General features: G+C 40.5%; 1 protein-coding gene across 1 annotated transcript in view; it reads left to right on the top strand.

Moving 5' to 3' along the window:
* LOC126485002 (carbohydrate sulfotransferase 11-like) overlaps window positions 1–26,436 on the top strand; it is a 367,761-nt gene that overhangs the window by 325,690 nt on the left and 15,635 nt on the right. Inside the window, exons 3-4 of the mRNA XM_050108607.1 lie at window positions 1,209–1,424; window positions 22,485–22,778. Coding sequence (XP_049964564.1) covers window positions 1,209–1,424; window positions 22,485–22,778 — 510 coding nt within the window. The remainder of the gene's footprint in view (window positions 1–1,208; window positions 1,425–22,484; window positions 22,779–26,436) is intronic.

Below are 26,436 nucleotides of genomic sequence, written 5' to 3'. Positions count from 1 at the left end.
CTGTCTATACTTTTACAAATAAATTCATAAAACTTTGTCAGCACGACCAGGAAGGACTCAGAATTTACACTCATAGCAGTGGAAGTTCTAAAACATAAGAAGTAATTTTTTTTTACGTGTGAAATTGCATCATTTTTTTCACTTACTAATGACAGCATTTGTTGCTATAGGTACACATTTCTTCATAAGTAAGAGAGATTCTTCGATGAATTTTGCACAGCATACAAACCATACTTAAAGGTGTATGAAACTCTAGAATTTTCCAAATCTGGTAAAAACAGTAGTAAAAATAGAGGTAATTAACTATAAAATTTGTTTCCAGAATGAGATTTTCATTCTGCAACGGAGTGTGCGCTGATATGAAACTTCCTGGCAGTTTAAAACTGTGTGCCGGACCGAGACTCGAACTCGGAGAGCTTCTGTTAAGTTTGGAAGGTAGGAGACTAGGTACTGGCAGAAGTAAAGCTGTGAGGACGGGGCGTGAGTCGTGCTAGGATAGCTCAGCCGGCACGGTAGCTCAGCGTGTTCGGTCAGAGGGTTAGCTGCCCTCTGTAATAAAAAAAAACTTAGTTAATCGATCAACAACGAACTTAAACGGATGTCTTACGACGTCCGCCCCAGCAGATGCAACGAACAAAAGCGAAAAAATGAGATTAGAAAAAAAAAAGGTTGGTGGAGCACTTGCCCGCGAAAGGCAAAGGTCCGAGTTCGAGTCTCGGTCCGGCACACAGTTTTAATCTGCCAGAAAGTTTTATAAAATTTGTGTTTTTTCTAAACATGAAGTTTAAAATATAACAGTTCATTCGTTTTTTCATAAATTAAATAAATTCTAGAGTTTCGTAGATCTTTGAGTATGATGTGTATGCTGTGCAAAATTCATCGAAGAATCTCTCTAACTTATGAAGAAAAGTGTACCTATAGCAACAAATGCAGCCATTAGTAAGAGAAATAATGATGAAATTTCGCACGTGAAAAAAAAAATATTTTGTTATGTTTTCGAACTTCCACTGCAATGAGTGTGAATCCTGAATCCTTCCTGGTGATGCTGACAAGGTTTTATGAATTTATTTGCAAAAGTATAGACACTGGAAATTAAAATGTCGTCAGATGCCTCTCCTGCTCCAAGTCGGCAGGTTTGACGTCCTACCCCCCTTAAAGTGTCGGCATAACAGTACGCTGGAGCTGAGGCGGTGTTGTCCGCTGTGCAGGAGGCGGAGTGGGGCGGCGCGGCCGGCGGCAGGGCCGAACTGCCGGCGTGGATGTCGTCGGTGGCGCAGCGCATGGAGCGCCGGCGCCGCCACCTGTCCGACGCCTGCTCCGCGCTGGGGCTGGACGCGCCGGGCAACGACTCGCTGCACCGGCCCAACCCCTGGGAGTTCTTCGTCAACCACAAGCACCACCTCGTCTGGTGCAACGTCTTCAAGGTACTGCAACACTCTCGCACAAAAAGCGAACAATTCTCGCTAATTATGGGTAAATTTTCCCCTCAACTTACCTTACTCCTCACTGTTTTTGTGCTTCTACATCTCTTTCTAACAAATTCTAATCTCTCAATAGCCTCATACTTGACACACGTAACTGCTTGTATTTTCCTTTTTGCCAGTCACGCAACTACTGAATTAGATTCTCTTGGTAACTGTAGCTACAGCTGTTGTTGCTGTCTTCAGTCCGAACACTGGTTTGATGCTGCTCTCTCTCCATGCTGTGCAAACCTGTTCATCCCCCAGTACCTATTGCAACCCACATCCTTCTGAAGCTGCTTACTATACTCATCTCTTGCTCTCCTTCTACGATTTTGACCCCCCCGCCCCCAACACACACACACACAGATATATATATATATATATATATATATATATATATATATATATATATATATATATATATATACTTCCCGCCAAAACTAAGTTAGTGATCCCTTGAAGTCTCAGTATGTGTCCTATCAACTGATCCCGTCTTCTAGTCAGGTTGCGCCAGGAATTTCTTCTCTCGCCAATTCTATTCAGTACTAACTCATTAGTTACATGATTAACCCATCTAATCTTCTATTTTCTTCTTGTCTAAACTGTTTATCGTCCACGTTCCACTTCCATATACGAGGGGGGACCCAAAAATAATCGGAATTTCCTTCTAGAAAGCATATACTTTATTGTTTTCAAATACAACCTTAAACTCCTTGGAAGTACTCTCCATTAGCATTAATACACTTGTCCAAACGTTCATTCCAGTGGTCGAAGCACCTTTTAAATTCGTCCTCTTTGATACCTGCTAGCACTTTCATGACATTGCGTTTCCACAAAACGCTTCCCTCTCAAGTCTCTTTTCGTCCTCTGGAATAGAAAGAAGTCCGAGGGTGCTAAATCCGGCGAATAGGGCGCGTGGATCAAGGTAGTCGTCTTCGTTGAGGCCAAAAACTGGTGAACACTGAGAACCGTGTGCGCGGGAGCGTTGTCGTGATGCAGGAACCACACACCAGAATCCCACAAAGTTGGACGTTTTCGTGACAAACTTCTGCGAAGCCGTTTCATAACCTCCAAATAGAATTGTTGGTTTACTGTCTGGTTTTCAGGGACAAATTCAGAGTGTACGATCCCTTTGATGTCAAAAAAACAGAGCAACATCGTTTTCACATTCGATTTCACTTGTCGATCTTTTTTTGGTCGAGGTGAGCCAGGTGACTTCCATTGTGATGACTGCTGTTTACTTTCTGGATCGTACCCATAGCACCATGACTCATCACCTGTAATGATTTTGTTGGAAAAATGTGGATCATCTTTAAACGCATCCTTCATTTCGAGACAGGCTTGAACGCGACGATCCCTTTGATCTCCGGTAAGAAGCTTCGGCTCGAATTTTGCTGCCACTCTTTGCATCCCCAAATCGATGGTCAAGATGCACTGAATTGAGCTCCAGGACAACCCAGACAAGTTCTCGAGTTGGTCGATAGTCCTGTGTCGATCTTCACTGATGAGATCACGGATTTTGTCGATATTGTCTTCGCTTCGAGCAGTTGAAGGTCGACAAGAAAGGGGCTGATCTTCAACCACCATTTCTCCCTTTTTTAACCGACAAAACCTTTCCTAAACTTGCGTTTTACTAAAAACAGGGTCTTTGTAGGCTGTCTAAATCATCGTAAAAGTTTCTGCTCCGTTCTTGCCGAGCAAGAAACAAAACTTCACTGCCGCACGTTGTTCGTAAGGAACTAGCCATTTCCTCGTGTCACGTCTGCACTGTACGCCCACTGAAAGAACTGCCAAAGAAACCACACTTCTCACTGTTAGGTGACACCGCGTGGCAGAATGACTCAGCAAAGCGCCTACTGCAACCCTCTGGCGGCGCAACCTGCTACTAAAAGTACACGATGTGCAGCTTTACGATTCCGATTAATTTTGGGTCCCCCCTCGTATAGCTACACTCCAGACAAATACCTTCACAAAAGACTTCCTAACACTTAAATATAGATTCGATGTATTTAAAATGTTAGTTAAAAACACCTGTTGGGCATTGTAGTACACTGAAGGATTAAAACAACACAGCGTATTGGTTTGGTAAAAAAAAAAGTAATGCACATAAATAATATAACAACGATAATAAAACATATATCACACAGGTCTGCAAAAAAATATTTTTTGAAAGTTGTTTGAAATTTGGTAACTGACTTTTATGTACTTTCCAGCGCTGATTTCAAAAATGCAATCCATTTTTTTCTATCACGTCAGGTTTTCTCGCAAAAAAGGGAGAATTTTTGGGTATAATAACAAAATTTAAGCAATTTATTACATTTTTCCACCGTTATAAAATTTTATTTCATTTATAAATCATGTTCTAAACTACATTTCCAGTACACTTCCATTTCTCTTTAAGCTCATAAGTCCTTATAATAACGCTTTCGATTTCTGTCGAAGCTTCTTTCATTACTTTTCCGGCTGTGGACTCGTTGAGAATCATCTCTTTTTATCATCCAGCAGCAGTCCGCTATCATGTTGACGTTCCACTTTCCTTGATATCTTCTTTCCATTTCTTTGATGTCTTGGTGGAATCTTTCGCCCTGCTCTTCACTTACATCACCAAGGTATGCAGGGATGTAATCAACATTTCAGTGGAGAAAATGAACTTTAATGCTCATTTTACAGCCTATCTTCTTAAAGTTGTCGAGCATGTCTGGGCCGATTATCTCGTAGTTTGGATCTATTTTGTTTCCTAGGAAACCGGTAACAACTAATTTAAAAGATGTCCATGCTGCCTTTTCTTTTGTTTCCATTTTGTCCACAAAGTTGAGATCTGTCCTTGGTTTTCTAATGTCTGGTCCGACAAAGATTCCTTCCTTTAGCTTTGCCTCGGATAAACCAGGAAAATGTCCACAAAGATAACTGAAACACTCCCCTTCTTTTGGCAATGCCTTAACAAATTGTTTCATCAGCCCCAACTTAATGTAAAGTGGTGGAAGTAACACCGTTTTGGGATCCACAAGGCTTTTCCTCTCAACATTTTCAACCCCTACCTCTAAGGTTTCTCTCAAGGGCCAAGCTTTTTTTATGTAGTGTTGCTTTCTGTCTCTACTGTCCCATTCACAGAGGAAGCAAGGGAACTTTGTATAGCCACTTTGTTGACCAAGCAACATTGAAATCACTTTTAAATCACCACATAGTGTCCATTTGTGGTCTGAATAGCAGAGTTTGCTTAAAACCAGTTCAAATTTTTTGTAACATTCTTCTAAGTGAACCGAGTGCCCAACTGGTATAGAAGCATACTTTTTGCCATTGTGTAGAAGTACTGCTTCAAGGCTTCTTTTTGAAGAATCAATAAAAAGTCTCCACTCACATATATCATCCAAAACATATGGAGGAAAGGGTAGTGGTACTTCAGGTCCATGAGGAACAGGGCGAATGGCTGATTGAATGTTAGGGTAAGAAATATCATTTTTGTTTTTCAAATTGAAACCTTGTACGTTGCAAGAACAAAAATAGCAGTCATCACTACGATTTTTGGGCTCCCTCCAAACCATTGGTATACCAAAACGTAAGGACTGCTTTTTACGTTGAGAGCATTGCCTCATTTCTTCAACACACACTGAACAAATTTCGTGTGGGGCCCAAGGCTTATCTTGATCGCGTAACTTTACACCAAAACAGGCGAAATATACTTTTTCAACAAAATCGGAAATTTTTCTTTGTCGCTTTTTAACGGTATAGTTAGCACAAATGTAGCAGAAGCATTCTGGCGAGTTTATACATCCTCTGGTATCCATTGTCCATTGTCCATAAAACAACTTCACAACACAAGACAACAGTCACTACTTTAAAGCACTAGTAACAACAACACGTGAACAGCACAGAGTGAAGAGGTACTGTGAACTGAAGGACCATAGCAGAAGCTCACTGCTTGGTGATGGCGGGGGTAGGGGCAGCACGACAGACAGGCACTGACTAGAAAATAGTGCTGGTTTCTCATGTTGTTGTTGTTGTTGTTATGGTCTTCAGTCCTGAGACTGGTTTGATGCAGCTCTCCATGCTACTCTATCCTGTGCAAGATTCTTCATCTCCCAGTACTTACTGTAACCTACATCCTTCTGAATCTGTTTAATGTAGTCATCTCTTGGTCTCCCTATATGATTTTTACCCTCCACGCTGCCCTCCAATACTAAATTTGTGATCCCTTGATGCCTCAGAACATGCCCTACCAACCGGTCCCTTCTTCTTGTCAAGTTGTGCCACAAACTCCTCTTCTCTCCTATTCTATGCAATACCTCCTCATTAGGTACGTGATCTACCCATCTAATCTTCAGCATTCAATTACTCTTTATTTCACGTCTACCTAGTATAAAAACGGCTAAATAACAGTTTATGGAGATCCTAAAAACAAAAATTCAAACTCACTAGTGCTGAAATATCGAAAAAAGCTAAAACTAGACAAGCAGTTTGTAAAATAACTGTACGTGATGGAATATTTTCACTATTTTTCCCTAAATCAGCCTTGAAAACACTATAAAAATCACTTAATAAATTTGAAACAATTTTTATGTCGCACACCTGTGTTATTACACATGACACTTTCACACTTTTCCTTCTTTTTTTCTTTTCTGGAAAAACTTACTCCCAAAGCTATGCAATGCATAATACTAACACCCAATCTTCTTTCTGAGCTTAACAGCTCACTCGTTATAGAAAGATGCTAACTCGGTATTTCAGGCGGCAAATTGGAAGTTCCAATACATAAAATGGAAACCTGGCAGCGTCACTACAGTTCTGACATCAGGTAACAGTGTGTGCAGTGTTCCATTGTGAAACAGTTTGTGTAGTTTCTGCAGTGATTGTTGTTGTTGTTGTTGTTGTTGTCTTCGGTCCAGAGAGTGGTTTGATGTAGCTCTCCATGCTGCTCTATCCTGTGCAGGCCTCTTCATCTCCGAATAACTACTGCAACCTACATCTTTCTGAATATTCTTATTTTATTCATTTCTTGGTCTCCCTCTATGATTTTTACCCAACACACGTCTCTCAAATACTAAACTCGTGATCCCTTTATGTCTCAGAATGTGTCCTGCCAGCAGATCCCTTCTTTTGATCAAGTTGTGCCACAAATTTCTTATCTCCCCAATTCTATTCAGTACTTCCTCAGCCAACTGATACCTAAAAAATATGTTAGAATCCTTCTGGAAGGTAGTTCTCATCACCTTCTTCATCTTCCTCGCCCAGTGCTGCCCTCCTTCTCTTGGATCTGGCTTCTTTTGACATATTGTTTGTTGCAATCTCTGCCTTCATGATTCGCAGTTGGTCCAAGTCCATCACACTTTTAGTGGTATTGTAACCTTTATGAATGCCAAGATATTCCAAAACCTGTAGTCTTCCAGAATAGCCAGCATTAAAAGTAAGGACAGCATCCAAAAAACCAAATTCAAAGCCTGACCTTCCAACAAACAAATTTTTTGGTATCCTTGACCATACAACATTGTTAAATGATTCATTCGCATTTTGTGTTTTGCCCTTGAGACATTTCTTCAACAGATCTGGTTGGGCAAGATCCTGAAACACAGGTTTCATGGCAAGCATAACAGCATTTGGTACAGTAATTTTGTGGGAGAAAGTATCTACTTTATCCTCCTCTTTTGCCTTCAGGTATTTACACCATTCAGTGGAACACAGGTTGTGTATTGGTTCAGCTTCTGTAGGCAGCTTGTGAAAATAAATTGCCCAAACAGCTCTCTTCATACCATCTAAATTATCTCTGTTACTTCTAATAGCCATACCATAATATTGTGTAATCTGATCAATTTGTTTATCAGCCAGTCGACATCTTATACTTAGACCATCAGATAACTTGGTACTTCCCAACTGCTGTTTGTGTCTACTTAGTCTTGCACCCATCCTCTTTTGCACATGATTAATGTACACTAGTTTTGTAATTGACAAAACACCGAGGGTTTACTGTCCACCACTGCCTTATATGATCGTGAGTCTCCATCGCCAAGAAAACTCATGTAGCGAACAACACGGTCATGCTGGGAACGTTGGAACATTTTCACAACAGAAGCAACCTCCATCCCTCCACTAGTTCCTTCATAGTTTCTCTGACAATTCATTTCATGCTTAGTTTGCTTTTCAGTACTCTTGCCTGCTTGCCTACAACCCTGACAGTACATGGTCAGCACATCAACATCCAAAACTTTACCATTGTCGATGCTGATAATAGATGCACATGAATTCTTTGACTGGAAACCTCTTTTTTGCCAGGATCCGTCGAATGATATTGCTATGTCAGAACTACCATTTTCTGCTACAGCCTGCTCTGCTGCTGTAGTCATTGACTCCATAGCACACGCCTTGACACTACTTCTTACTATGGATTTGTATTTGATAGATTTTGTAGGGGGACTACAGATGTTCAGCAAGCCACACGAACCTTACCAGTGTAATGGCCTTTTCCTATGCATCTAAGTCCATAGAAGTATCTTAGATTCGTGTCAAAAAGTCCATTCTTTACACTTATTTCTGAAGTATTGAAAGTCTTTTCGCTTTTACAGTTCAAACACATTATTTGTAAAGTGCACACCAGACCATTGCGTTGAGATAGCTTTTCAGAAATTTCAATTTCCCCTTCACATATACGACAACACACTGTTTCACACAAAGCTGAAATAAGTATATGGAGATTAATAATGATATTGCAGTTTGTTTCACTGTCCGAAGCTGCACTGTATTTTACATCATAAGCCAGCAGTTTTTTCTTGGAAGCACTCGGAGTAGTAGAAGGACTGTCACTATTTACAACCAAATTATCACGCCCTTCGGCGCTAACCACTCTTTTTACTGCTGCTACATTTGTTCTGTAGTATCTGTTTCCTTTGTTTCGTATTTTTTAAACACTCCTTTTGGTTTAGTCATGACGAAAACTATCACAGGAAACACAGAAACTAAAACGCGGCTAGTGGATAACTGTTGTTGTCAAACCCAAACAAATGTACAGTTCAAAGAGTTTTCTGTGAAGTACCGCCAGTGTAGGCAACTTATGAAACGAACAGTTCTCTACAAAACAAAAGAAACCACAGCCTTCTAGACCATATATTTCCAGAGAAAAATGCCAATATGCGAAATAATGGAAAACAAAATTCTCGGAAATGCCATTGCATGAATTTTTTCAAATATTTATTTAAAATAGTAAATAATCGAATGTTGCAATAAAACCAACACCAAATTAAACATAAACATCCATATTTTCATAATTTGCATAAAAGTAAAAATGTCAGATTTTGTCATTTTGAGCAGTATGGCGACTCCCCTTAGAACTAGAGTCGATATTCACAAATTTCTCTTCCGCAGAATAGCTTTTTTTTGCCATTGCCAGTCTACATTTTATATCCTCTCTACTTCGACCATCGTTAGTTATTTTGCTGCCCAAAGAGCAAAACTTATCTACTACTTCAAGTGTCTCGTTTCGTAATCTGATTCCCTTGGCTTCACCAGATTTCCTTCGACTGCATTCCATTATCCTTGTTTTGCTTTTGTTTGTGTTCATCTTATATTCTTTTTTTTCAGGGAATTGTCGAAACCGTTTAACTGCTCTTCTAAGTCCTTTGCTGTCTCCGGGAGACTTTTACAACTGCCGTATGGTTTCTGTGCAAGTTCTAAACAATCTTTCGCTCCCTGTTTTTACCCCTGCTCCCTTCAGAATTTCAAAGAGAGTATTCCAGTGAATATTGTCAAAAGCTTTCTCAAAGTCTACCAATGCTATAATGTAGGTTTAGCTTTCCTTTATTAACATACCTTAATTTCACACTTCATTTGTCAATTCAGTTCTTTAGTAGCCAAATCCAAATTATTTCATTTTCTCGTTTTGCTTCATTTCATGTTTGGTTTCCAAATAACGACATGTTCTAAACAAGCAGATTCACTCAACTGTTCTATCAGTCCCTGACAGTGTTTCATGCTACAACATTTGTCTCATCCCATCTTTATACCTTTAATGTTCCCTACTTCCCCTGAAATCTCGCGCCTCCACTAACAAAATTCTTTCATATTTTTTTTTTTTTTTTATTATGTAATTCTCAACTTTGAAGAGAGGTTACGTTGATATAAATGTAGCACTAGTTCTGATTAGAGAAGAGTAGAGGAAGACAGGAGCTGTAGGCCCAACTGAAGCTACAATACCTGCATTCACCAGCTTCAACTGAGAGAAACGGTGGACGTATAAATCAGGACGATCAGAAGGTGATTTGAATCTCTCAGGTTTGATATTTAGATGGTAATTGTTCTCACTCCTCTCATTCTGATTCGATTTCCTTATTTGCTTTATTTATGCTCAAACCGGAATTTAAATCCCAACAACTCTGACCTTCCCTTTAATATTTGTTTTTTAAAATATTTGTTAAAAATACTTACTTCTGCCACGGAATATGTTTTTGCTATGAACATAAGAAAATTTTGCATAACGACGTTTAGCGCACCTGAATAACGAGGTCTTCCGGAAGTATACAGCTGTCAACCTATCGGTGATGTGTAGACTGTATTAACGTTCTTTTCGTAAACACCGATGTCCACATGTCAATAGAACTACAAATACTTAAATGTACTCTCTTGCAATACTACTAGTTACTCCGAAAACTGAAAAACATGACAATCAGCCGCTACAGTTGCGTTGAATTAGAAATTTTTTCCTCGTTAATACAATGATGCAGTTTGGTTACATTTCTGTAAATATTGGAACAGTAAGGTCCAGTCACGGCGTTCTGCGTGTTACAACATAAAAATCCTTCTATCAAGGGGCAACGAAGGAAATAACTGTTTATTCTAACTTCTGTAATGCGATCATTTACAGACACAACTAATCTGAACATTATACGCCTGTCTTGCGTTTCTGAGCGTTCGACGTTAAACGAACAATATATGTAGAAACTTCCTGGCAGATTAAAACTGTGTGCCCGACCGAGACTCGAACTCGGGACCTTTGCCTTTCGCGGGCAAGTGCTCTACCAACTGAGCTACCGAAGCACGACTCACGCCCGGCCCTCACAGCTGTACTTCTGCCAGTATCTCGTCTCCTACCTTCCAAACTTTACAGAAGCTATCCTGCGAACCTTGCAGAACTAGCACTCCTGATAGAAAAGATACTGCAGAGACATGGCTTAGCCACAGCCTGGGGATGTTTCCAGAATGAGATTTTCACTCTGCAGCGGAGTGTGCGCTGATATGATACTTATTCTCATTCTGGAATATACGTAGAGATTTGGTACTCAGTTATGAAGGAAAAGCCATGTGCTATGCAGCCAAGTTAGAAATTTACCACACGAAAGTCTAGTAAAGGTGGAGCAACCGTCTAAAATGTGTTCTTCACTTATAGAAGCACTCATTTGGTTCTTAGTTCAGTATACTGCTTCTGCCAGCGATACAGATGAACACAAATGAAATTAGTTACAAAATAGCCTCAAAAGAAGTGAAACTGACTTCAAGAGTTGAGCAGCAATTTATGGTAAGGTTTCGCTAGCACTCAGACATCAGCATATTTGTTGACAGGAAGAATAGAAAGGAAGTTTAGCAGATAGCGCTCAGGTGCTGAAGGTGTTGACCAACGTGTGACTGTTCGGTCATTATGCAGCAGACATCGTCTTTATGCTTCTCTAGTAACCCAAATGTGCACAAGGAAAACGCGTTGTCCTATGACAAACAGAGATCATCAAAATATAGAATATGGTTATAAAGCTAAGTATAAGTGACGAATCCACTATCTGTTGTTTATCGACCTAACTGCGAATTTGTGTCTTACACCTCGCACTGTAATTAATTTTAACATGAAGGAACTATGATGTGTCCACACGAGATAAGCAAAAATTAATGTAAACCATTACAATGCCTCAAACAAGAGAAACAATATTGATCCCATTATTAACACAACGACGTAACTTTTCTTAGTAATGCGAAAACTCTTGTTTGTTTTGTACAATGTCTTTACATCACCACATGAAGATTGCCTAAACCCGAAACTTACCGGGGAGAAATAAATCGTTGTATAGGGTAAAATCTGAATGGTACTTTTTATCACGATACAAGCGTTGTCTGAGCATTATACGTTCATGCTGTATCTTCTAGACTTCTACATATTACTGTGTGTCATACATGTTTGAAATACCTTCTAATCTCTTCTAAGCTGACGCCAAAGAGTTGTAGGGAGGAAGCTACACTTCCTTACTCTGTTCTTCTTCTAGCTTTTAACTTCCTCTTTAGTCGACAGTTTCTGATTGATTCACACTGCCCTCAGTTTGTCTACATCCTTTACCGCTTCACTCATTCCTGTATTCAAAGAAAACGGAATGTTCTCAATCATGTGTGCACCATAGTCGAATCAGTTACTTCACTTGCAAGTCTTCCCTTGCACGGCCAAACAAATAAAACCCAGTTGCTGTAGCATGATTACAATAGCTGAGAACACATTATTCTCTACCTCACACTTATACATATACGTTCTGATTGCATAGATAGCCGCTTTTGCCTGCCTGACCGTCACTGGCGGTGCTTCTTCGACCTCCCCCCTCCCTCTTCCACCAACTCGTTTTTCCACACATTTCGTTTTCATCCACTGCAATGCAACCATGTTCGTACCTTTGTGACTTTGCTTAACTTTTAACTTCTTTCTCTCCAGCACCAAGATTAAAGTGCTTTCAGCTTCTTCTTTTCCAGTTTCCCCATTGTCACTGTCTGGCGTTCTTGCGTCGTTCCATTTTTCGTTGCACGTTTTACAGTTGCTCCAACCTTTTAAATCTATGCAAGTATTTTACATCTATTTGTTTTTTGGCTAAAGACTTATCAGAGTTCAATTCCGACGCTAATTTGACACGATACCTGCTTTATACCATCATAAGGCAGTGGTAATTTTACACGTGGCACGAATTTGTAATATATTTATGTTGAAAGCAAGGGGGGGGGGGGAGGTCATAACTATCTCCTCCCCCGAAATCTGGAGTACAGAATTTTTATTTGTTACGTAATTCTCACACACTTCTAAAAATAATAGCAGATGAGTCTGCAAAATAGCAGATTTAGCCAATTTTAGCATGACGTGGACGAAGCCAGTGAAAAATACAATGGCTTCAACAATCACTGTGTAACTTAGGTTTGTTCGGTTATCATATCGTTCATGGAAAATGTCGTTTTCTTCGGGGCAGTTGCGTTTTTCGCTGAGTTAAACACAACATAAATGCGAGCCTTTGCAGAACAGTGATGAAAGATGGCCCATCTTCTTTTCTGTCGATTCCCTGCGCCCACTGCTGCTGGCTACAGTCCCAGCATGTGGAGGCTATTTTTTCGATTGTAGCAAAGCCTTTATGCAAAATGTCATTCGTCTGAAAGGTGAGAGTTGTTTTCTGAAACATCAATACTTTTCATCTCGCTCATAGTCTATAGTATGAGTTACATTGTCGAATTTCTACAAAAGTTATAATCTTGGTAGTTTTCCAGTAAAATCCGCTGTTTAAAATTTGCTGTAAATTGTTTATCACAACATTCAAGAATTTTTTGCTCTTTTTTCAATGTCAATTATGTTTTATGTAGCGAGTCAGAGATGCAACAGATCCCACGGTAGTCTGATCGTGCTCTCTTATCTGTCTATAAAAATTAAATTTTTGTTAATGTTTTTTGATAGCCTATAAGAGGGCTTGAAATAAAAATATCAACAAAAGAAGTTCTACTCTATTACATATTATGCCATTTGGCTACAACAGTAATAGTCAAACCTCGATATATCGAATCTCTATGGAAGGCAAAATTAATTCGATATACCGACGGTTCGATATAACGCGGTTTCTGAGAAAAAAAGAAGTTTACAACCCACAATTCTTTTTATTAATGTACTGTGATTTTTTTGCGTTTGTGTGATACAGGCCTATGTTTAGTTTTGGTAATATAAAAAACAAATCGAGATAGATTGTTATGAATGTTGTTTTATTTCTTCTGAAATAGAGGAGAATTCGTAGGTTTAAAATCAAATACTTTCAATGTGAAAAAAATTAAATTCAACAAAAAATATGTAGTATGTACATAAATATTTCCATAAATCATTGACTTTAAAAGTAATCTGTAATTCTAGCTTGCTTTAAGCTTTTGATCACCTATAGTTAATTTCACTGTCTATGATTACAATAGCTGAGAACACATTATTCTCTACCTCACACTTTTACATATACGTTCTGATTGCATAGATAGCCGCTTTTGCCTGCCTGACCGTCACTGGCGGTGCTTCTTCGACCTCCCCCCTCCCTCTTTTCCCCGTCCTGTTCGCCTTAGTTGCCGACTTTCTTTTCGTTCCCTGTCTTCACGGAGTCAACAATGGCAGCGTCCGTTAGTGAACCTGCTACTGCGACATCGTTGTCCACATCCACTAAATCTTCAAAACAAACCTGAGCGATGTTAAAATGAGTCACAACTTTCGTTCATTCAGACCCAATGATACTGACAGGGGGTACCTTGTCTCCTGTAAGCACTGTACAAAATAAAAACTTTAATCAAAATTCCCATAAACCAGTGTCAGAATCAAACTAATATTTTACATGCATAAGTATTAAACCCATCAGCTGCTCGTTTTTACCTGTCGTCGAAAATCCACATGTTTGGAAACGATTGACGATCGTTTGCTCCTTCACTTTACTTCACGCTTTATCGAGCATTCTCATAGCATCTAAAATGTAGATAGTTGTATTGTTATCATAGTCAATACTGCGGACTGTCATTCGGACTACTTCATACCAGTAGTTTTCTTTGTCGTTCTTGATTATTCCTTGATCTAAGGGCTGTAATTTCGATGTAGTATTAGCTGGCACACATTGTACTGTCACGGATTTTAATGGATGGATAGCATTGTGCTCACTGCAGATGCCCACAAACAACACAACTTTTCGATTTTTGTAAGTCATTTTTCTATCCAAATCCTTAAACCCGTTGGAAAACGCTTTTGAAGTCTTCCATGCTTTCTTGTTCCCAGTGTATTCCACAGGGAACGACTTACACCCAGAAATAACATCGCGGTTCTTAGGTTTTCCAATCATAATTGGCTTGAGTGTTTCTGTGCTGGTCTTATTTGCTGTTACTATAACAGAACAGTAACATGATCTTTGCTTAGCTTGCCCCTGTGACATTTTTTCCCTCAGAAGCTCATCTTTTGTCTGGAAGACACTTGCAAAAACAGTTCAAGTTCGCCTACGTTAAAAACCTCATCCGTATTGTAATCTTGAAGGAGCCTCTGCATTCTAACTTCCACTCATGACAAATTTTGTTATCTCCAACAGCACTTCCCCCCTCACCTTTTGAAAAACAGTACCATGTTGTTTCCTCAAATTTTCAAACCGTCCGTTACTCACAGGAAAGTTATATAACAATGCTGCTGCAAAATAATCTGCCTTTTCTTTCAAAATACGTCCACCAATGTTCACATTATTGTACGTCTGTTGTTGGAACCTCTGCACTAAACTCTCTTCTAAATCTGGAAACTCCGCCTTTCGTTGTCGTTTCGCGATCTGTCCCTTCAGATCTGTGGTAATTACATAGTCTTCATTCCTGATTACTGTGGACAGTGTACTTGCCGGAATCCCAAACTCTGCAGCTATGTCTTTCTTTTTTTTCACTCCTGTTTTCACTTCATCAATTAACTTTTGCTTTTCAGCGATTGTCGGGTATTTCCGCTTATAGCCCATGGCTGATACTTACCACACATACTCACACTAAATCAAAACAAACACTGCCTAAAATTGCACCTGCAGGGAGGGCGCTAGATCTGCAACATGACGCAGATCTCTCAGACGCATGGGCGCAGGGAGGAAAGTGAATGGGATTCCCCTATTTGCGTGCACTTCGATATGCAGAGATACCATATGGAAGACTTCGATGTATAGAGGTGAATTCGATATAAAGAGTTTTGTCCACCGAACTTCGATATATAGAGGTAAAATCTGCCCCTCTCAAACCTTCCAAAAACTTCGATATAACGGCGGGTTTTCTTTGGAGTATCAAGTTTTTGGACTTTCAACGGCAGGAAATGAAGAAAAAATTCGATTTAGAAATGTCTTCGATACATCGAGGTTCGATGTATCGTGGTTTGACTGTATTCGTGCGCTCTTCTCTCGTCGAGGTGAGTTATGGGATGAAAAACTGTCGTGACATCTTTCCTACCGCTGCCCATAACGCTGTTTTTCATGGACTTAATATGACAATAAGATGGTTTAAAAGTCAATTAAACATAAAATTTCAGCAATGGTTAACTCTGCGTGTAACATCTGCTCTGTGTCACGGGTTTAATGGACCAACGGGACAGCATTACGTACATGCTTAGACGCTTGAAGATAGACGTGAAGTATTATGTAGCTAGATGCACCAAACAGTGATGTTAGTTAGTTCACAACAGCGGCAGACAGAAATGAGTTAATACTCATGAGTGAAAGTTATTCCATTCCACTGTAGCACGGCTTTACAGCAACCAGTTTCGAATTTTTTCAGAATGATAACAATCTTGACTGCAAAATTATTTTATATCTGTGACATGTTTCACCCTTTTGGGGCATCATCAGATTGTGTAAAAGTATCTGTATATGCAACTCATCCGTCATAAAACCATGTAAAACGGAAAATGGACGCAACAGTAACTGGATATATAATCCACCCATCACAAAAACATATCAAATAAAAGGTGGACCTTGAGCACACAAGCTGACTCCATACATCGTGGTGTGTGCTGCTCATACCGCGTTTATTTTGTAAGCGTAGCCCTATTTTGTACTGCTATGACAGAGTCAGCTGTTGTTCCCAAGATCCACATTGCACTGTATATGTTTTTATGACGGATGGATTACATATCCAGTTACTGTGGCGTATATTCTCCATTTTATATCGCTTTATGGCGGATAGGTTGCATATCCAGCTGCTTTTACGCAATCTGATGGTGTCTCGTAAGGGTGAAACATATCACTGATGTTAAATGATTTGGCAACCAAGACCGTTTTTGTTCTGAAGCCGATCAGTGACATTTGATTTCTATTGATTCACGTAGTCCCGTCAGCAATCTAAATAACTCACACTATGGAGACGGAAGTAGGGTATATGGTTTACACTATATTCCATAAGATGAGTTAGCGATGTACAGTACGCGGAGTTTGACCACCCAGACAGGCAACGCCTCGTAGTCAATTTGAAAAACAGTGCCAAAGAAGGCAGTAACAGAAGTCGGCATGGCACAAACAAGTAGCCTTTCCCCTGCCTCCCTTTGTTGCATGGTACCGTAGCGTAGAAGGGAGGATGACACAGGAATGAAACCTACACTCCATAACTGAGTGCCTTGTTTTGCACTGTCTCATTGCTTTCCTGAGAGAGACTGTTTATTGATAGCGGTGTTGTTAAAACTTCTATAAGTAGGAATCGTAATCCTCAGAAAAAAGCTGTTAAATGTGTGATGTCCTGGCCACTTAGGACATTCTGAGCGTGATGGATAGAACTCCTCTCTCTCTCTCTCTCTCTCTCTCTCTCTCTCTCTCTCATTCCTTATATGTCTCTCTGGGTCGTGCGTAGGTATTCTCAGTGTTTCTATATGTACAGCACTACTACAAAAAAGGTAGGCTATCAAACAAATTTACCTACAAAAAATATAGGTTGATACTTAGAGAGAAGGTAGCAGCAACCAGCCACTTTTCATTATGTTATTTATTACATTACAGCGTTGACTGCTTGTGTTTATGCAGTAGTGAAGACTATACGAAGCTCTTTTTTGATTCATATGTACAAACATAATGTAAAGCATCATACACACACCAAAAACACGGCTATGGTCTCAAAATGTCAGTTTTCGACATAGATTTAAGTGTTAGGGAGTCGTTTCTGAAAGTATTTGTACGGAGTGTAGCCATGTATGGAAGTGAAACATGGACAATAAATAGTTTGGACAGGAAGAGAATAGAAGCTTTCGAAATGTGGTGTTACAGAAGAATGCTGAAGATTAGATGCGTAGATCACATAACTAATGAGGAGGTATTGCATATAATTGGGGAGAAGAGGAGTTTGTGGCACAACTTGACGAGAAGAAGGGACCGGTTGGTAGGACATGTTCTGAGGCTCAAGGGATCACAAACTTAGCATTGGAGGGCAGCGTAGAGGGTAAAAATCGTAGAGGGAGACCAAGAGATGAACACAGTAAGCAGATTCAGAAGGATGTAGGTTGCAGTAGGTACTGGGAGATGAAGAAACTTGCACAGGATAGGGTAGCATGGAGAGCTGCACCAAACCAGTCTCAGGACTGAAGACCACAACAACAACAACATGTAGTGGGTAGTTATCATTTCTCTGGAATACAATGCGTTTATTGTGTCTCCCATAAAATTAGTAGTTTGGAGATGACACTTGTACAAAGTCACCAACTTTGACGTATAAAAATACGCCATTTTAGTACCTTACTCCCACCTGGCCCCATGGCAAATTTCTCTGGACACATCTGGTTGAAAGGTTTATTTTATTAACTGTTCGGCAGTTACAAATGATGACCCAACATGCAGTTTTGAAAGGAACATTCGCTTTCATAGACAATGGCTATGCTGACAGAATAATTATTATTATTGCGAATGGCAGTTCTGCACACAATGCACAAGGATAAATAAATCCTGCTTCTGTCAGAAAAGTTCCAGGACTTTTTTTTTATTACAAGTAATGATCCCACCTCCTGTCGAAGTAGTCGCCTTGGCTATCTGTACACAGTTGCCAACGTTTCTGGAGGTCTTGAAAGCGAGCAGAAAAATTTTCAACTGCGATGCTGTCAGCTCATTTTACCGGCCCGTTGGTTGACTATGATATCTTGAAGAAGCTTTTCTTTCTGTCGCCTTTTCACTCGCGGAAACAAGAAAACACTGCAAGGCGAGAAGTCAGGCGAATATGGCGGATGTGAGACGGCTTTAACAGAATGTCTGGCCAGAGACACGGTAACAGATAAAACAGTATGCGGTCTTGCATTGTTAGCAGCAAGAACCAGTCCTGAGAATGCCACAAATCATGGCAGCGACGTCGAATTGCTTGTCGCAAACGTTCAAGACTTCGATGTAAAGAGTTTGGTTCACTGTTTTACCTGGAGGAACATACTCATGAAGAAGTACTCATTTACTGTCAAAGGGTGCGATCAACATCATCTTTGTTTTCGAACGTTGTCCTTTGACTTTTTTCGAAGCTGGTGATCCAGGACTCCGCCATCCAGCACTTTGACGCTTCATACTGGTAGATCCAAGTTTCATGCCCAGGAATAATCTTTGACATAAATGTGGGACCACGCCTGGCTCTTCCCAGTAGTTTAGCAGAAATTCTTGGTCTTTCCTCTTTCTGCTTGTCTGTTAGTTTGTAAGGGACGTGTTTTGCATTAAGTTTCCGTTTTACTACATCTTTTGACACATTATAATTCAAGTAAAGTTCTTCTGATACCTAAAGCACAATTAAATGACGGTCTTCTTGCACTAACTGGCTTACACGCTCCACGTTTGCATCCGTATGTGCTGTAGACGGGCGAGCAGCTCTGCGGCCGTCTTTCACTGAATCTCTGCTGCCACGAAACATTCTGCGCCACACGAAATCACGACTTCTTCAAAGTCTGGCCTGCAAATGCTTGCTTAATCACTGTTGGCGTTTCACTAGGTGTTTCCCGAGCTTAACGCAGAGCTTAACGTTCACTCTTTGCTCACAATCAACATCCATCATGTCACTGTAACTCGCGCACCGACACAAGCACAGACCTGCCACCTTGTGAGTTTGTGCGAGAACATGTTGTTGTTGTTGTTGTGGTCTTCAGTCCTGAGACTGGTTTGATGCAGCTCTCCATGCTACTCTATCCTGTGCAAGCTTCTTCATCTCCCAGTACTTACTGCAACCTACATCCTTCTGAATCTGCTTAGTGTATTCATCTCTTGGTCTCCCTCTGCGATTTTTACCCTCCACGCTGCCCTCCAATACTAAATTGGTGATCCCTTGATGCCTCAGAACATGTCCTACCAACCGATCCCTTCTTCTAGTCAAGTTGGGCCACAAACTTCTCTTCTCCACAATTCTCTTCAACACCTCCTCGTTAGTTATGTGATCTACCCATCAAATCTTCAGCATTCCTCTGTAGCACCACATTTCGAAAGCTTCTATTCTCTTCTTGTCCAAACTATTTATCATCCATGTTTCACTTCTATACATGGCTACACTCCATACAAATACTTTCAGAAACGACTTCCTGACATTTAAATCTATACTCGATGTTAACAAATTTTTCTTCTTCAGAAACGCTTTCGTTGCCATTGCCAGTCTACATTTTATATCTTCTCTACTTCGACCATCATCAGTTATTTTGTTCCCCAAATAGCAAAACTCCTTTACTACATTTCCTAATCTAATTCCCTCAGCACCACCCGACTTAATTCGACTACATTCCATTATCCTCGTTTTGCTTTTGTTGATGTTCATCTTAAACCCTCCTTTCAAGACACTATCCATTCCGTTCAACTGCTCTTCCAAGTCCTTTGCTGTCTCGGACAGAATTACAATGTCATCGGCGAACGTCACAGTTTTTTTTTTCTTCTCCATGGATTTTAATACCTACTCCGAACTTTTCTTTTGTTTCCTTTATTGCTTGCTCAATATACAGATTGAATAACATCGGGGATACGCTACAACCCTGTCTCACGTCCTTCCCAACCACTGCTTCCCTTTCATGTCCCTCAACTTCTATAACTGCCATCTGGTCTCGCCTGCATATGCTTGCTTTATCATTGTCGACGTTTCACTAGGTGTATTCCGAGGTTAACGCAAAACTTAACGTTCACTCTTTGCTCACAATCAGCATCCATTATGTCACTGTAACTCACACGTCGACCCAAGCACAGACCTGCCACCTTGTGAGTTTGTGTGGGAACTTGTTGTTGTTGTGGTCTTCAGTCCTGAGACTGGTTTGATGCAGCTCTCCATGCTACTCTATCCTGTGCAAACTTCTTCATCTCCCAGTACTTTCTGCAACCTACATCCTTCTGAATTTGCTTAGTGTATTCATCTCTTGGTCTCCCTCTACGATTTTTACCCTCCACGCTGCTCTCCAATGCTAATTTTGTGATCCCTTGATACCTCAGAACATGTCCTACCAACCGGTCCCTTCTTCTTGTCAAGTTGTGCCACGAACTCCTCCCCAGTTCTATTCAATACCTCCTCATTAGTTATGTGATCTACCCATCTAATCTTCTGCATTCTTCTGTAGGCAAGGTCATTTCAAGGATGTACACATAACAGGTTACATAAAAACGACATTTATTGCTTTTTAGTATTGCAAACACAGGAAAAAGTCATGGAACTTGTCTTACAAAGGGAATCCGGGGTGTTACAAAAAGGTACTGCCAAACTTTCAGGAAACATTCCTCACACACAAATAAAGAAAAGATGTTATGTGGACATGTGTCCGGAAACGCTTAATTTCCATGTTAGAGCTCATTTTAGTTTCGTCAGTATGTACTGTACTTCCTCGATTCACCGCCAGTTGGCCCAATTGAAGGAAGGTAATGTTGACTTCGGTGCTTCTGTTGACATGCTACTCATTGCTCTACAGTACTAGCATCAAGCACATCACTACGTAGCATCAACAGGTTAGTGTTCACCACGATCGTAGTTTTGCAGTCAGTGCAATGTTTACAAATGCGGAGTTGGCAGATGCCCATTTGATGTATGGATTAGCACAGGGCAATAGCCGTGGCGCGGTACGTTTGTATCGACACAGATTTCCAGAACGAAGATGTCCCGACAGGAAGACGTTCGAAGCAATTGATCGACGTCTTAGAGAGCACGGAACATTCCAGCCTATGACTCGCGACTGGGGAAGACCTAGAACGACGAGGACACCTGCAATGAACCAGGCAATTCTTCGTGCAGTTGACGATAACCCTAATGTCAGCGTCAGAGAAGTTGCTGCTGTACAAGGTAACGTTGACCACGTCACTGTATGGAGAATGCTACGGGAGAACCAGTTGTTTCCGTACCATGTACAGCGTGTGCAGGCACTATCAGCAGCTGATTGGCCTCCACGGTAACACTTCTGCGAATGGTTCATCCAACAATGTGTCAATCCTCATTTCAGTGCAAATGTTCTCTTTACGGATGAGGCTTCATTCCAACGTGATCAAATTGTAAATTTTCACAATCAACATGTGTGGGCTGACGAGAATCCGCACGCAATTGTGCAATCACGTCATCAACACAGATTTTCTGTGAACGTTTGGGCAGGCATTGTTGGTGATGTCTTGATTGGGCCCCATGTTCTTCCACCTACGCTCAATGGAGCACGTTATAATGATTTAATACGGGATACTCTACCTGTGCTGCTAGAACATGTGCCTTTACAAGTACGACACAACATGTGGTTCATGCACGATGGAGCTCCTGCACATTTCAGTCGAAGTGTTCATACGCTTATCAACAACAGATTCGGTGACCGATGGATTGGTAGAGGCGGACCAATTCCATGGCCTCCACGCTCCCCTGACCTCAACCCTCTTGACTTTCATTTATGGGGGCATTTGAAAGCTCTTGTCTACGCAACCCCGGTACCAAATGTAGAGACTCTTCGTGCTCGTATTGTGGACGGCTGTGATACAATACGCCATTCTCCAGTGCTGCATCAGCACATCAGGGATTCCATGCGACGCAGGGTGGATGCATGTACCCTCGCTAACGGAGGACATTTTGAACATTTCCTGTAACAAAGTGTTTGAAGTCACGCTGGTACGTTCTGTTGCTGTGTGTTTCCATTCCATGATTAATGTGATTTGAAGAGAAGTAATAAAATGAGCTCTAACATGGAAAGTAAGCGTTTCCGGACACATGTCCACATAACATATTTTCTTTCTTTGTGTGTGAGAAATGTTTCCTGAAAGTTTGGCCGTACCTTTTTGTAACACCCTGTATATGAAACGAGATTTGGAGGAGTTTTGCGTTCACGAAATGTATAATTGAAATTTGTGCACGCAGGCGGCCTCGACGTCGTGGATGTACAACTTCAACCTGCTGGCGGGCTACAGCCCCAAGTACCTGCAGACGACGAAGGAGGTGCCGCTGAGCCTGGCGCGCCAGCGCTACCCGCGCCCGTCGCTCGCCGAGCTGCGCGCCGCCCTCAACAAGTCCGTGTCCTTCCTTATCGTGCGGCATCCGCTGCAGCGGCTGCTTTCCGCCTACCGCGACAAGCTAGAGAACGCGCTGCCGCACACGTTCCACCAGAGAATGGGCGCGCAGATTGTCCGTAAATACAGGAAAGGACCTCCAAAGGTACGAGAGAGAGAGAGGCGATAAATTTCATGTTTAAGGCATGTACTTGCTGAGGCGCCTAACGCTTTTTTCACATCAAATAAGTTTAATCTACTCTTTCCACCAAGACGAAGCCAGAGACTCGTTGAACAAAGACACACCCGTTTTAACAACTTCACACGTATTAACTTCTTTTAGTGATATTTTTTCGCCGGAATAACACATTTGTATGAGACAATCTCAGCGCTACAGCTCTTCAGTGGTGCAAAGGTACAAAGCTGCAAAAACGCGTTGGTTTTTGTTTCATGAGGCCTTGCTCACTAATTGTCAATGTGGAAAGAGACTACATACGAACCAGTAAAAGGTTATTTGAGGAAGATTACAATACCAATGTATCACAGTTGGAATCAGTTAATTCGTACAGATAACCAGGTGTAACAATTTGTAGGAACACGTAAGTTCAGTCTTAGATAAAACAGACTGCACACTTCAGCTCATCACTCTTCAAAGACGATTGCTACAAAACATCAATTGTATTTTTAATGCCTAAAGATGGATAATAAAATAAATAAATTATCTAACGTAGACTACTGCACAAGTCTGTTGGACCCTTCCCAAATAGAGCCAAGAGGCAATATCTAAAGTATACAAAAAAAAGGAGCACAAATAGTCCAGGTTTGACAGACATTTGGGAGAGCATCAGAAATACTAAAAAACAAGAGCTTCTAGACGTCTGAAGGTATACATCAACTACTATTCACAAGGCTATTTTTGTGGTTTCAAGGACCAGCATTAAGTGAAGAATTTGTCAATGTACAACCCCTTACATATCGCATTTCATCCACTCACACTGTAGGGAAGTGAATCTTAATGCTCAGCCTCCACCATTGAAGAAGGGGCAGTATTTCTGAAATGATGGAGCCTATGAAGTGTCCGCTTGTTCATGAGTTCAACTTGTACAATAATTGTAAAAATGGCAGTGTTGTAAAGTGAAAGAGCCAGCAAAGCACTCAAGCATGTGGATAATGTGCAACCAGAAAAGAGGGCAGGTCACTCCTGTTTTATCCTTCTCATAAAGAAGTGGTTGGTTGGTTGATGTGGGGTAGGGGACCAAACAGTGAGGTCATTGGTCCTATCGGATTAGGGAAGGATGGGAAAGGAAATTGGTCATGCCATTTCAAAGGAACCATCCTGGCATTTGCCTGGAATGATTTAGGGAAATTACAGAAAACCTAAATAAAGATGGCCAGATGTGGATTTGAACTGTTGTCTTCCCGAATGTGAGTCCAGTGTGCTGACCACTGCACAACCTTGCTCAGTGTAAAGAAGTGATGCACAGAATTGCACACTGGTAATGCTAATGTCTATCAATTAAAGAGTACTAAAGAACATTCCACTTCCTCTTATGTTACTGGAGCGTCTCTCAAAAAAATAAATAAAATAAAAAATAGCACAGATCAGGAAAAACATTGATATGAAATGCACCTTACTCTGCTCACAAGCAATATCTTGCAAATAGTAGACTTAAGTGAACACATAGATTCCATACATCTGCTGTTTTAGAAGTTGTGTGACATGGCACCATATTGTCAACTGATACTGAATATAGGAGTATATCGTGTGTCTTTACAGGTATGGGACTGCATTGAAAGAATTCTGACTAATAAGGTCTAGCACATTAAACTCGGTGCCAAATGTTTAGTAGAAATAAAAGTAGTAGTGTGTGTATCCCAATGAGGCATGAAAGTCCACTAATGTTTCCAGTAACACATGTGATTTATCAGGTAAGGTCAACACAGTATCAACAGTCTGCTGATGAACCTGTCTGCTGGAAAGTGAGCTTAGTGGGGAGTAGCAGTTTCAGACATCAGTGAAGACAATTATTCTTTGGTCAACCAACGGAGAGGTGTTTGCTCGTTTATTCTTTGTAAGTTTGTTATTGAGTTAGTTCTCTGTTTATTGGTTGTCAAGTGATAATTTGCCATTGTAATCAGTAAAATGAATAGTTATTGTGAGCTATTCTGTGAGCGTCTGCTTTGTAGTCTACACTACCAGTAATATCTATAAAAAGGTGACCCTGAAAGCACAAAAGGAAACAGCAAATTCAAGTACAGTGCAGAGCAAGATAGTGACTTTGTGTTATGATGATGGTGCAGGCCAGGTGGAAGAACACCTTTCAGACTTGCTAGACTTGTACCAAAGAGACAGATTAGGGACCTACAGATTCATCAAATAGACATGGAGAGTTGTGTCAACAAGCTCTATACATTGCAGATGAAGGAACTGTGGAGTCTAACGCATCCCCAAGCCAACCATGAAAACACAAGTGCTGAAAGCAGTTAATAGGCTAGACCAGTGATCATCAAATTTTTTTGCTCAGTGACAATACTGACATTGTGGAGTAGCATCTTGAGGTGCTTATGTACCGATATTATTATTAATCACACTACCCTCAATTCCAGCCTCATCATTCCCCTTTGTGGGAACAACAACAGAGCCACATCACCACCACAGCTTTCTTCCAAGAGCACTGACACGGCACGTGTTTACAGGCAACAGTCAGATTAATATCATGTGAACAACTTATTGCACTAGCGCTGACCTCTTGTGGTGATTTTGAGAACTTTTCAAACCACCCTCATAATTTGATAGTCCCAGAAAGGCTACAGCTGTATCGTAGTTTGTGGTAGCAGGAAATCACATATTACACATATCAATCTTGGGTCAGTCCTTACAGCATTCTGGCAACCAGGAGGTTGCACCTGACCCCACCCTCACCACCCCACTCCCTCCCAGGAGTCGTGATAACATTAAATGGGGGTCATGAGCTTACTGAAAAGAAAAGAAAATGTGATTTTAAAAAGTAATTAATACATTTGAAAGGAAAGCAAAGCAGAACACATTTTGACATGATAAAAAGTTGAAATTCTCATTCACACTGATATGCACTTGTAAATAGTACTGTATGAATACTGCACTATGCATTAATAATCAACTTTTCAGCACTAAATTAAAATGAGTTTAGTAATTATTAGTGAGTCTCTTGAACCTGACTTGCAGAGTAAAGTTTTTCAAAGTACTGTTTAATATTGGAAATAGACACTCTGAGTTCTTTTTCTATGTTCACTGACATCTATCTTTTGTCTTCAAAGCAACCAATGCATAAAAACCAGTTTGGCACAGATAGGATGTTGAAAATGCAAGTATTTTACAAAATTCTTTTATTTTAAAGGCAGAAAACTCATCATCCACCTCATCCTGAAATTCAAAGAATGATTTATTATTAAATTGTCTTTTGTTGTCTTTTGATTTCGCCACTTTCTGTGGCATATATATGAGGAATGGGATGATGGGCAGGATGGGGGGGGGGGGGGGGGGGGATGAAAATTATGACTGAAAATTTGGCTTCAACTACTGAAATGTGGAGAAATTCTTGTCTAGATAGTTCACATCCACTGATGCACAGTGACACTTTTTGATTTTTAATGTTAAGCATGCCACACATATACTCATAACCTTTGTCACTATTTATTTATTTATTTGTCCATATAAATCTCTTTTTAAGTACATATATTGTACACAGGATATTGGACAGAAAACATTTTTTGGCTATTGGGTTTTCAAATATCAAACATAAATTTTATAAATTTTTATGACAGATTGGATCTATACAGTTAAT

The sequence above is a fragment of the Schistocerca serialis genome, chromosome 6, assembly GCF_023864345.2.
Source record: "Schistocerca serialis cubense isolate TAMUIC-IGC-003099 chromosome 6, iqSchSeri2.2, whole genome shotgun sequence".
In the NCBI taxonomy this organism is placed as follows: Eukaryota; Metazoa; Arthropoda; class Insecta; order Orthoptera; family Acrididae; genus Schistocerca; species Schistocerca serialis.
This window is presented reverse-complemented; position numbering and strand designations above follow the sequence as displayed.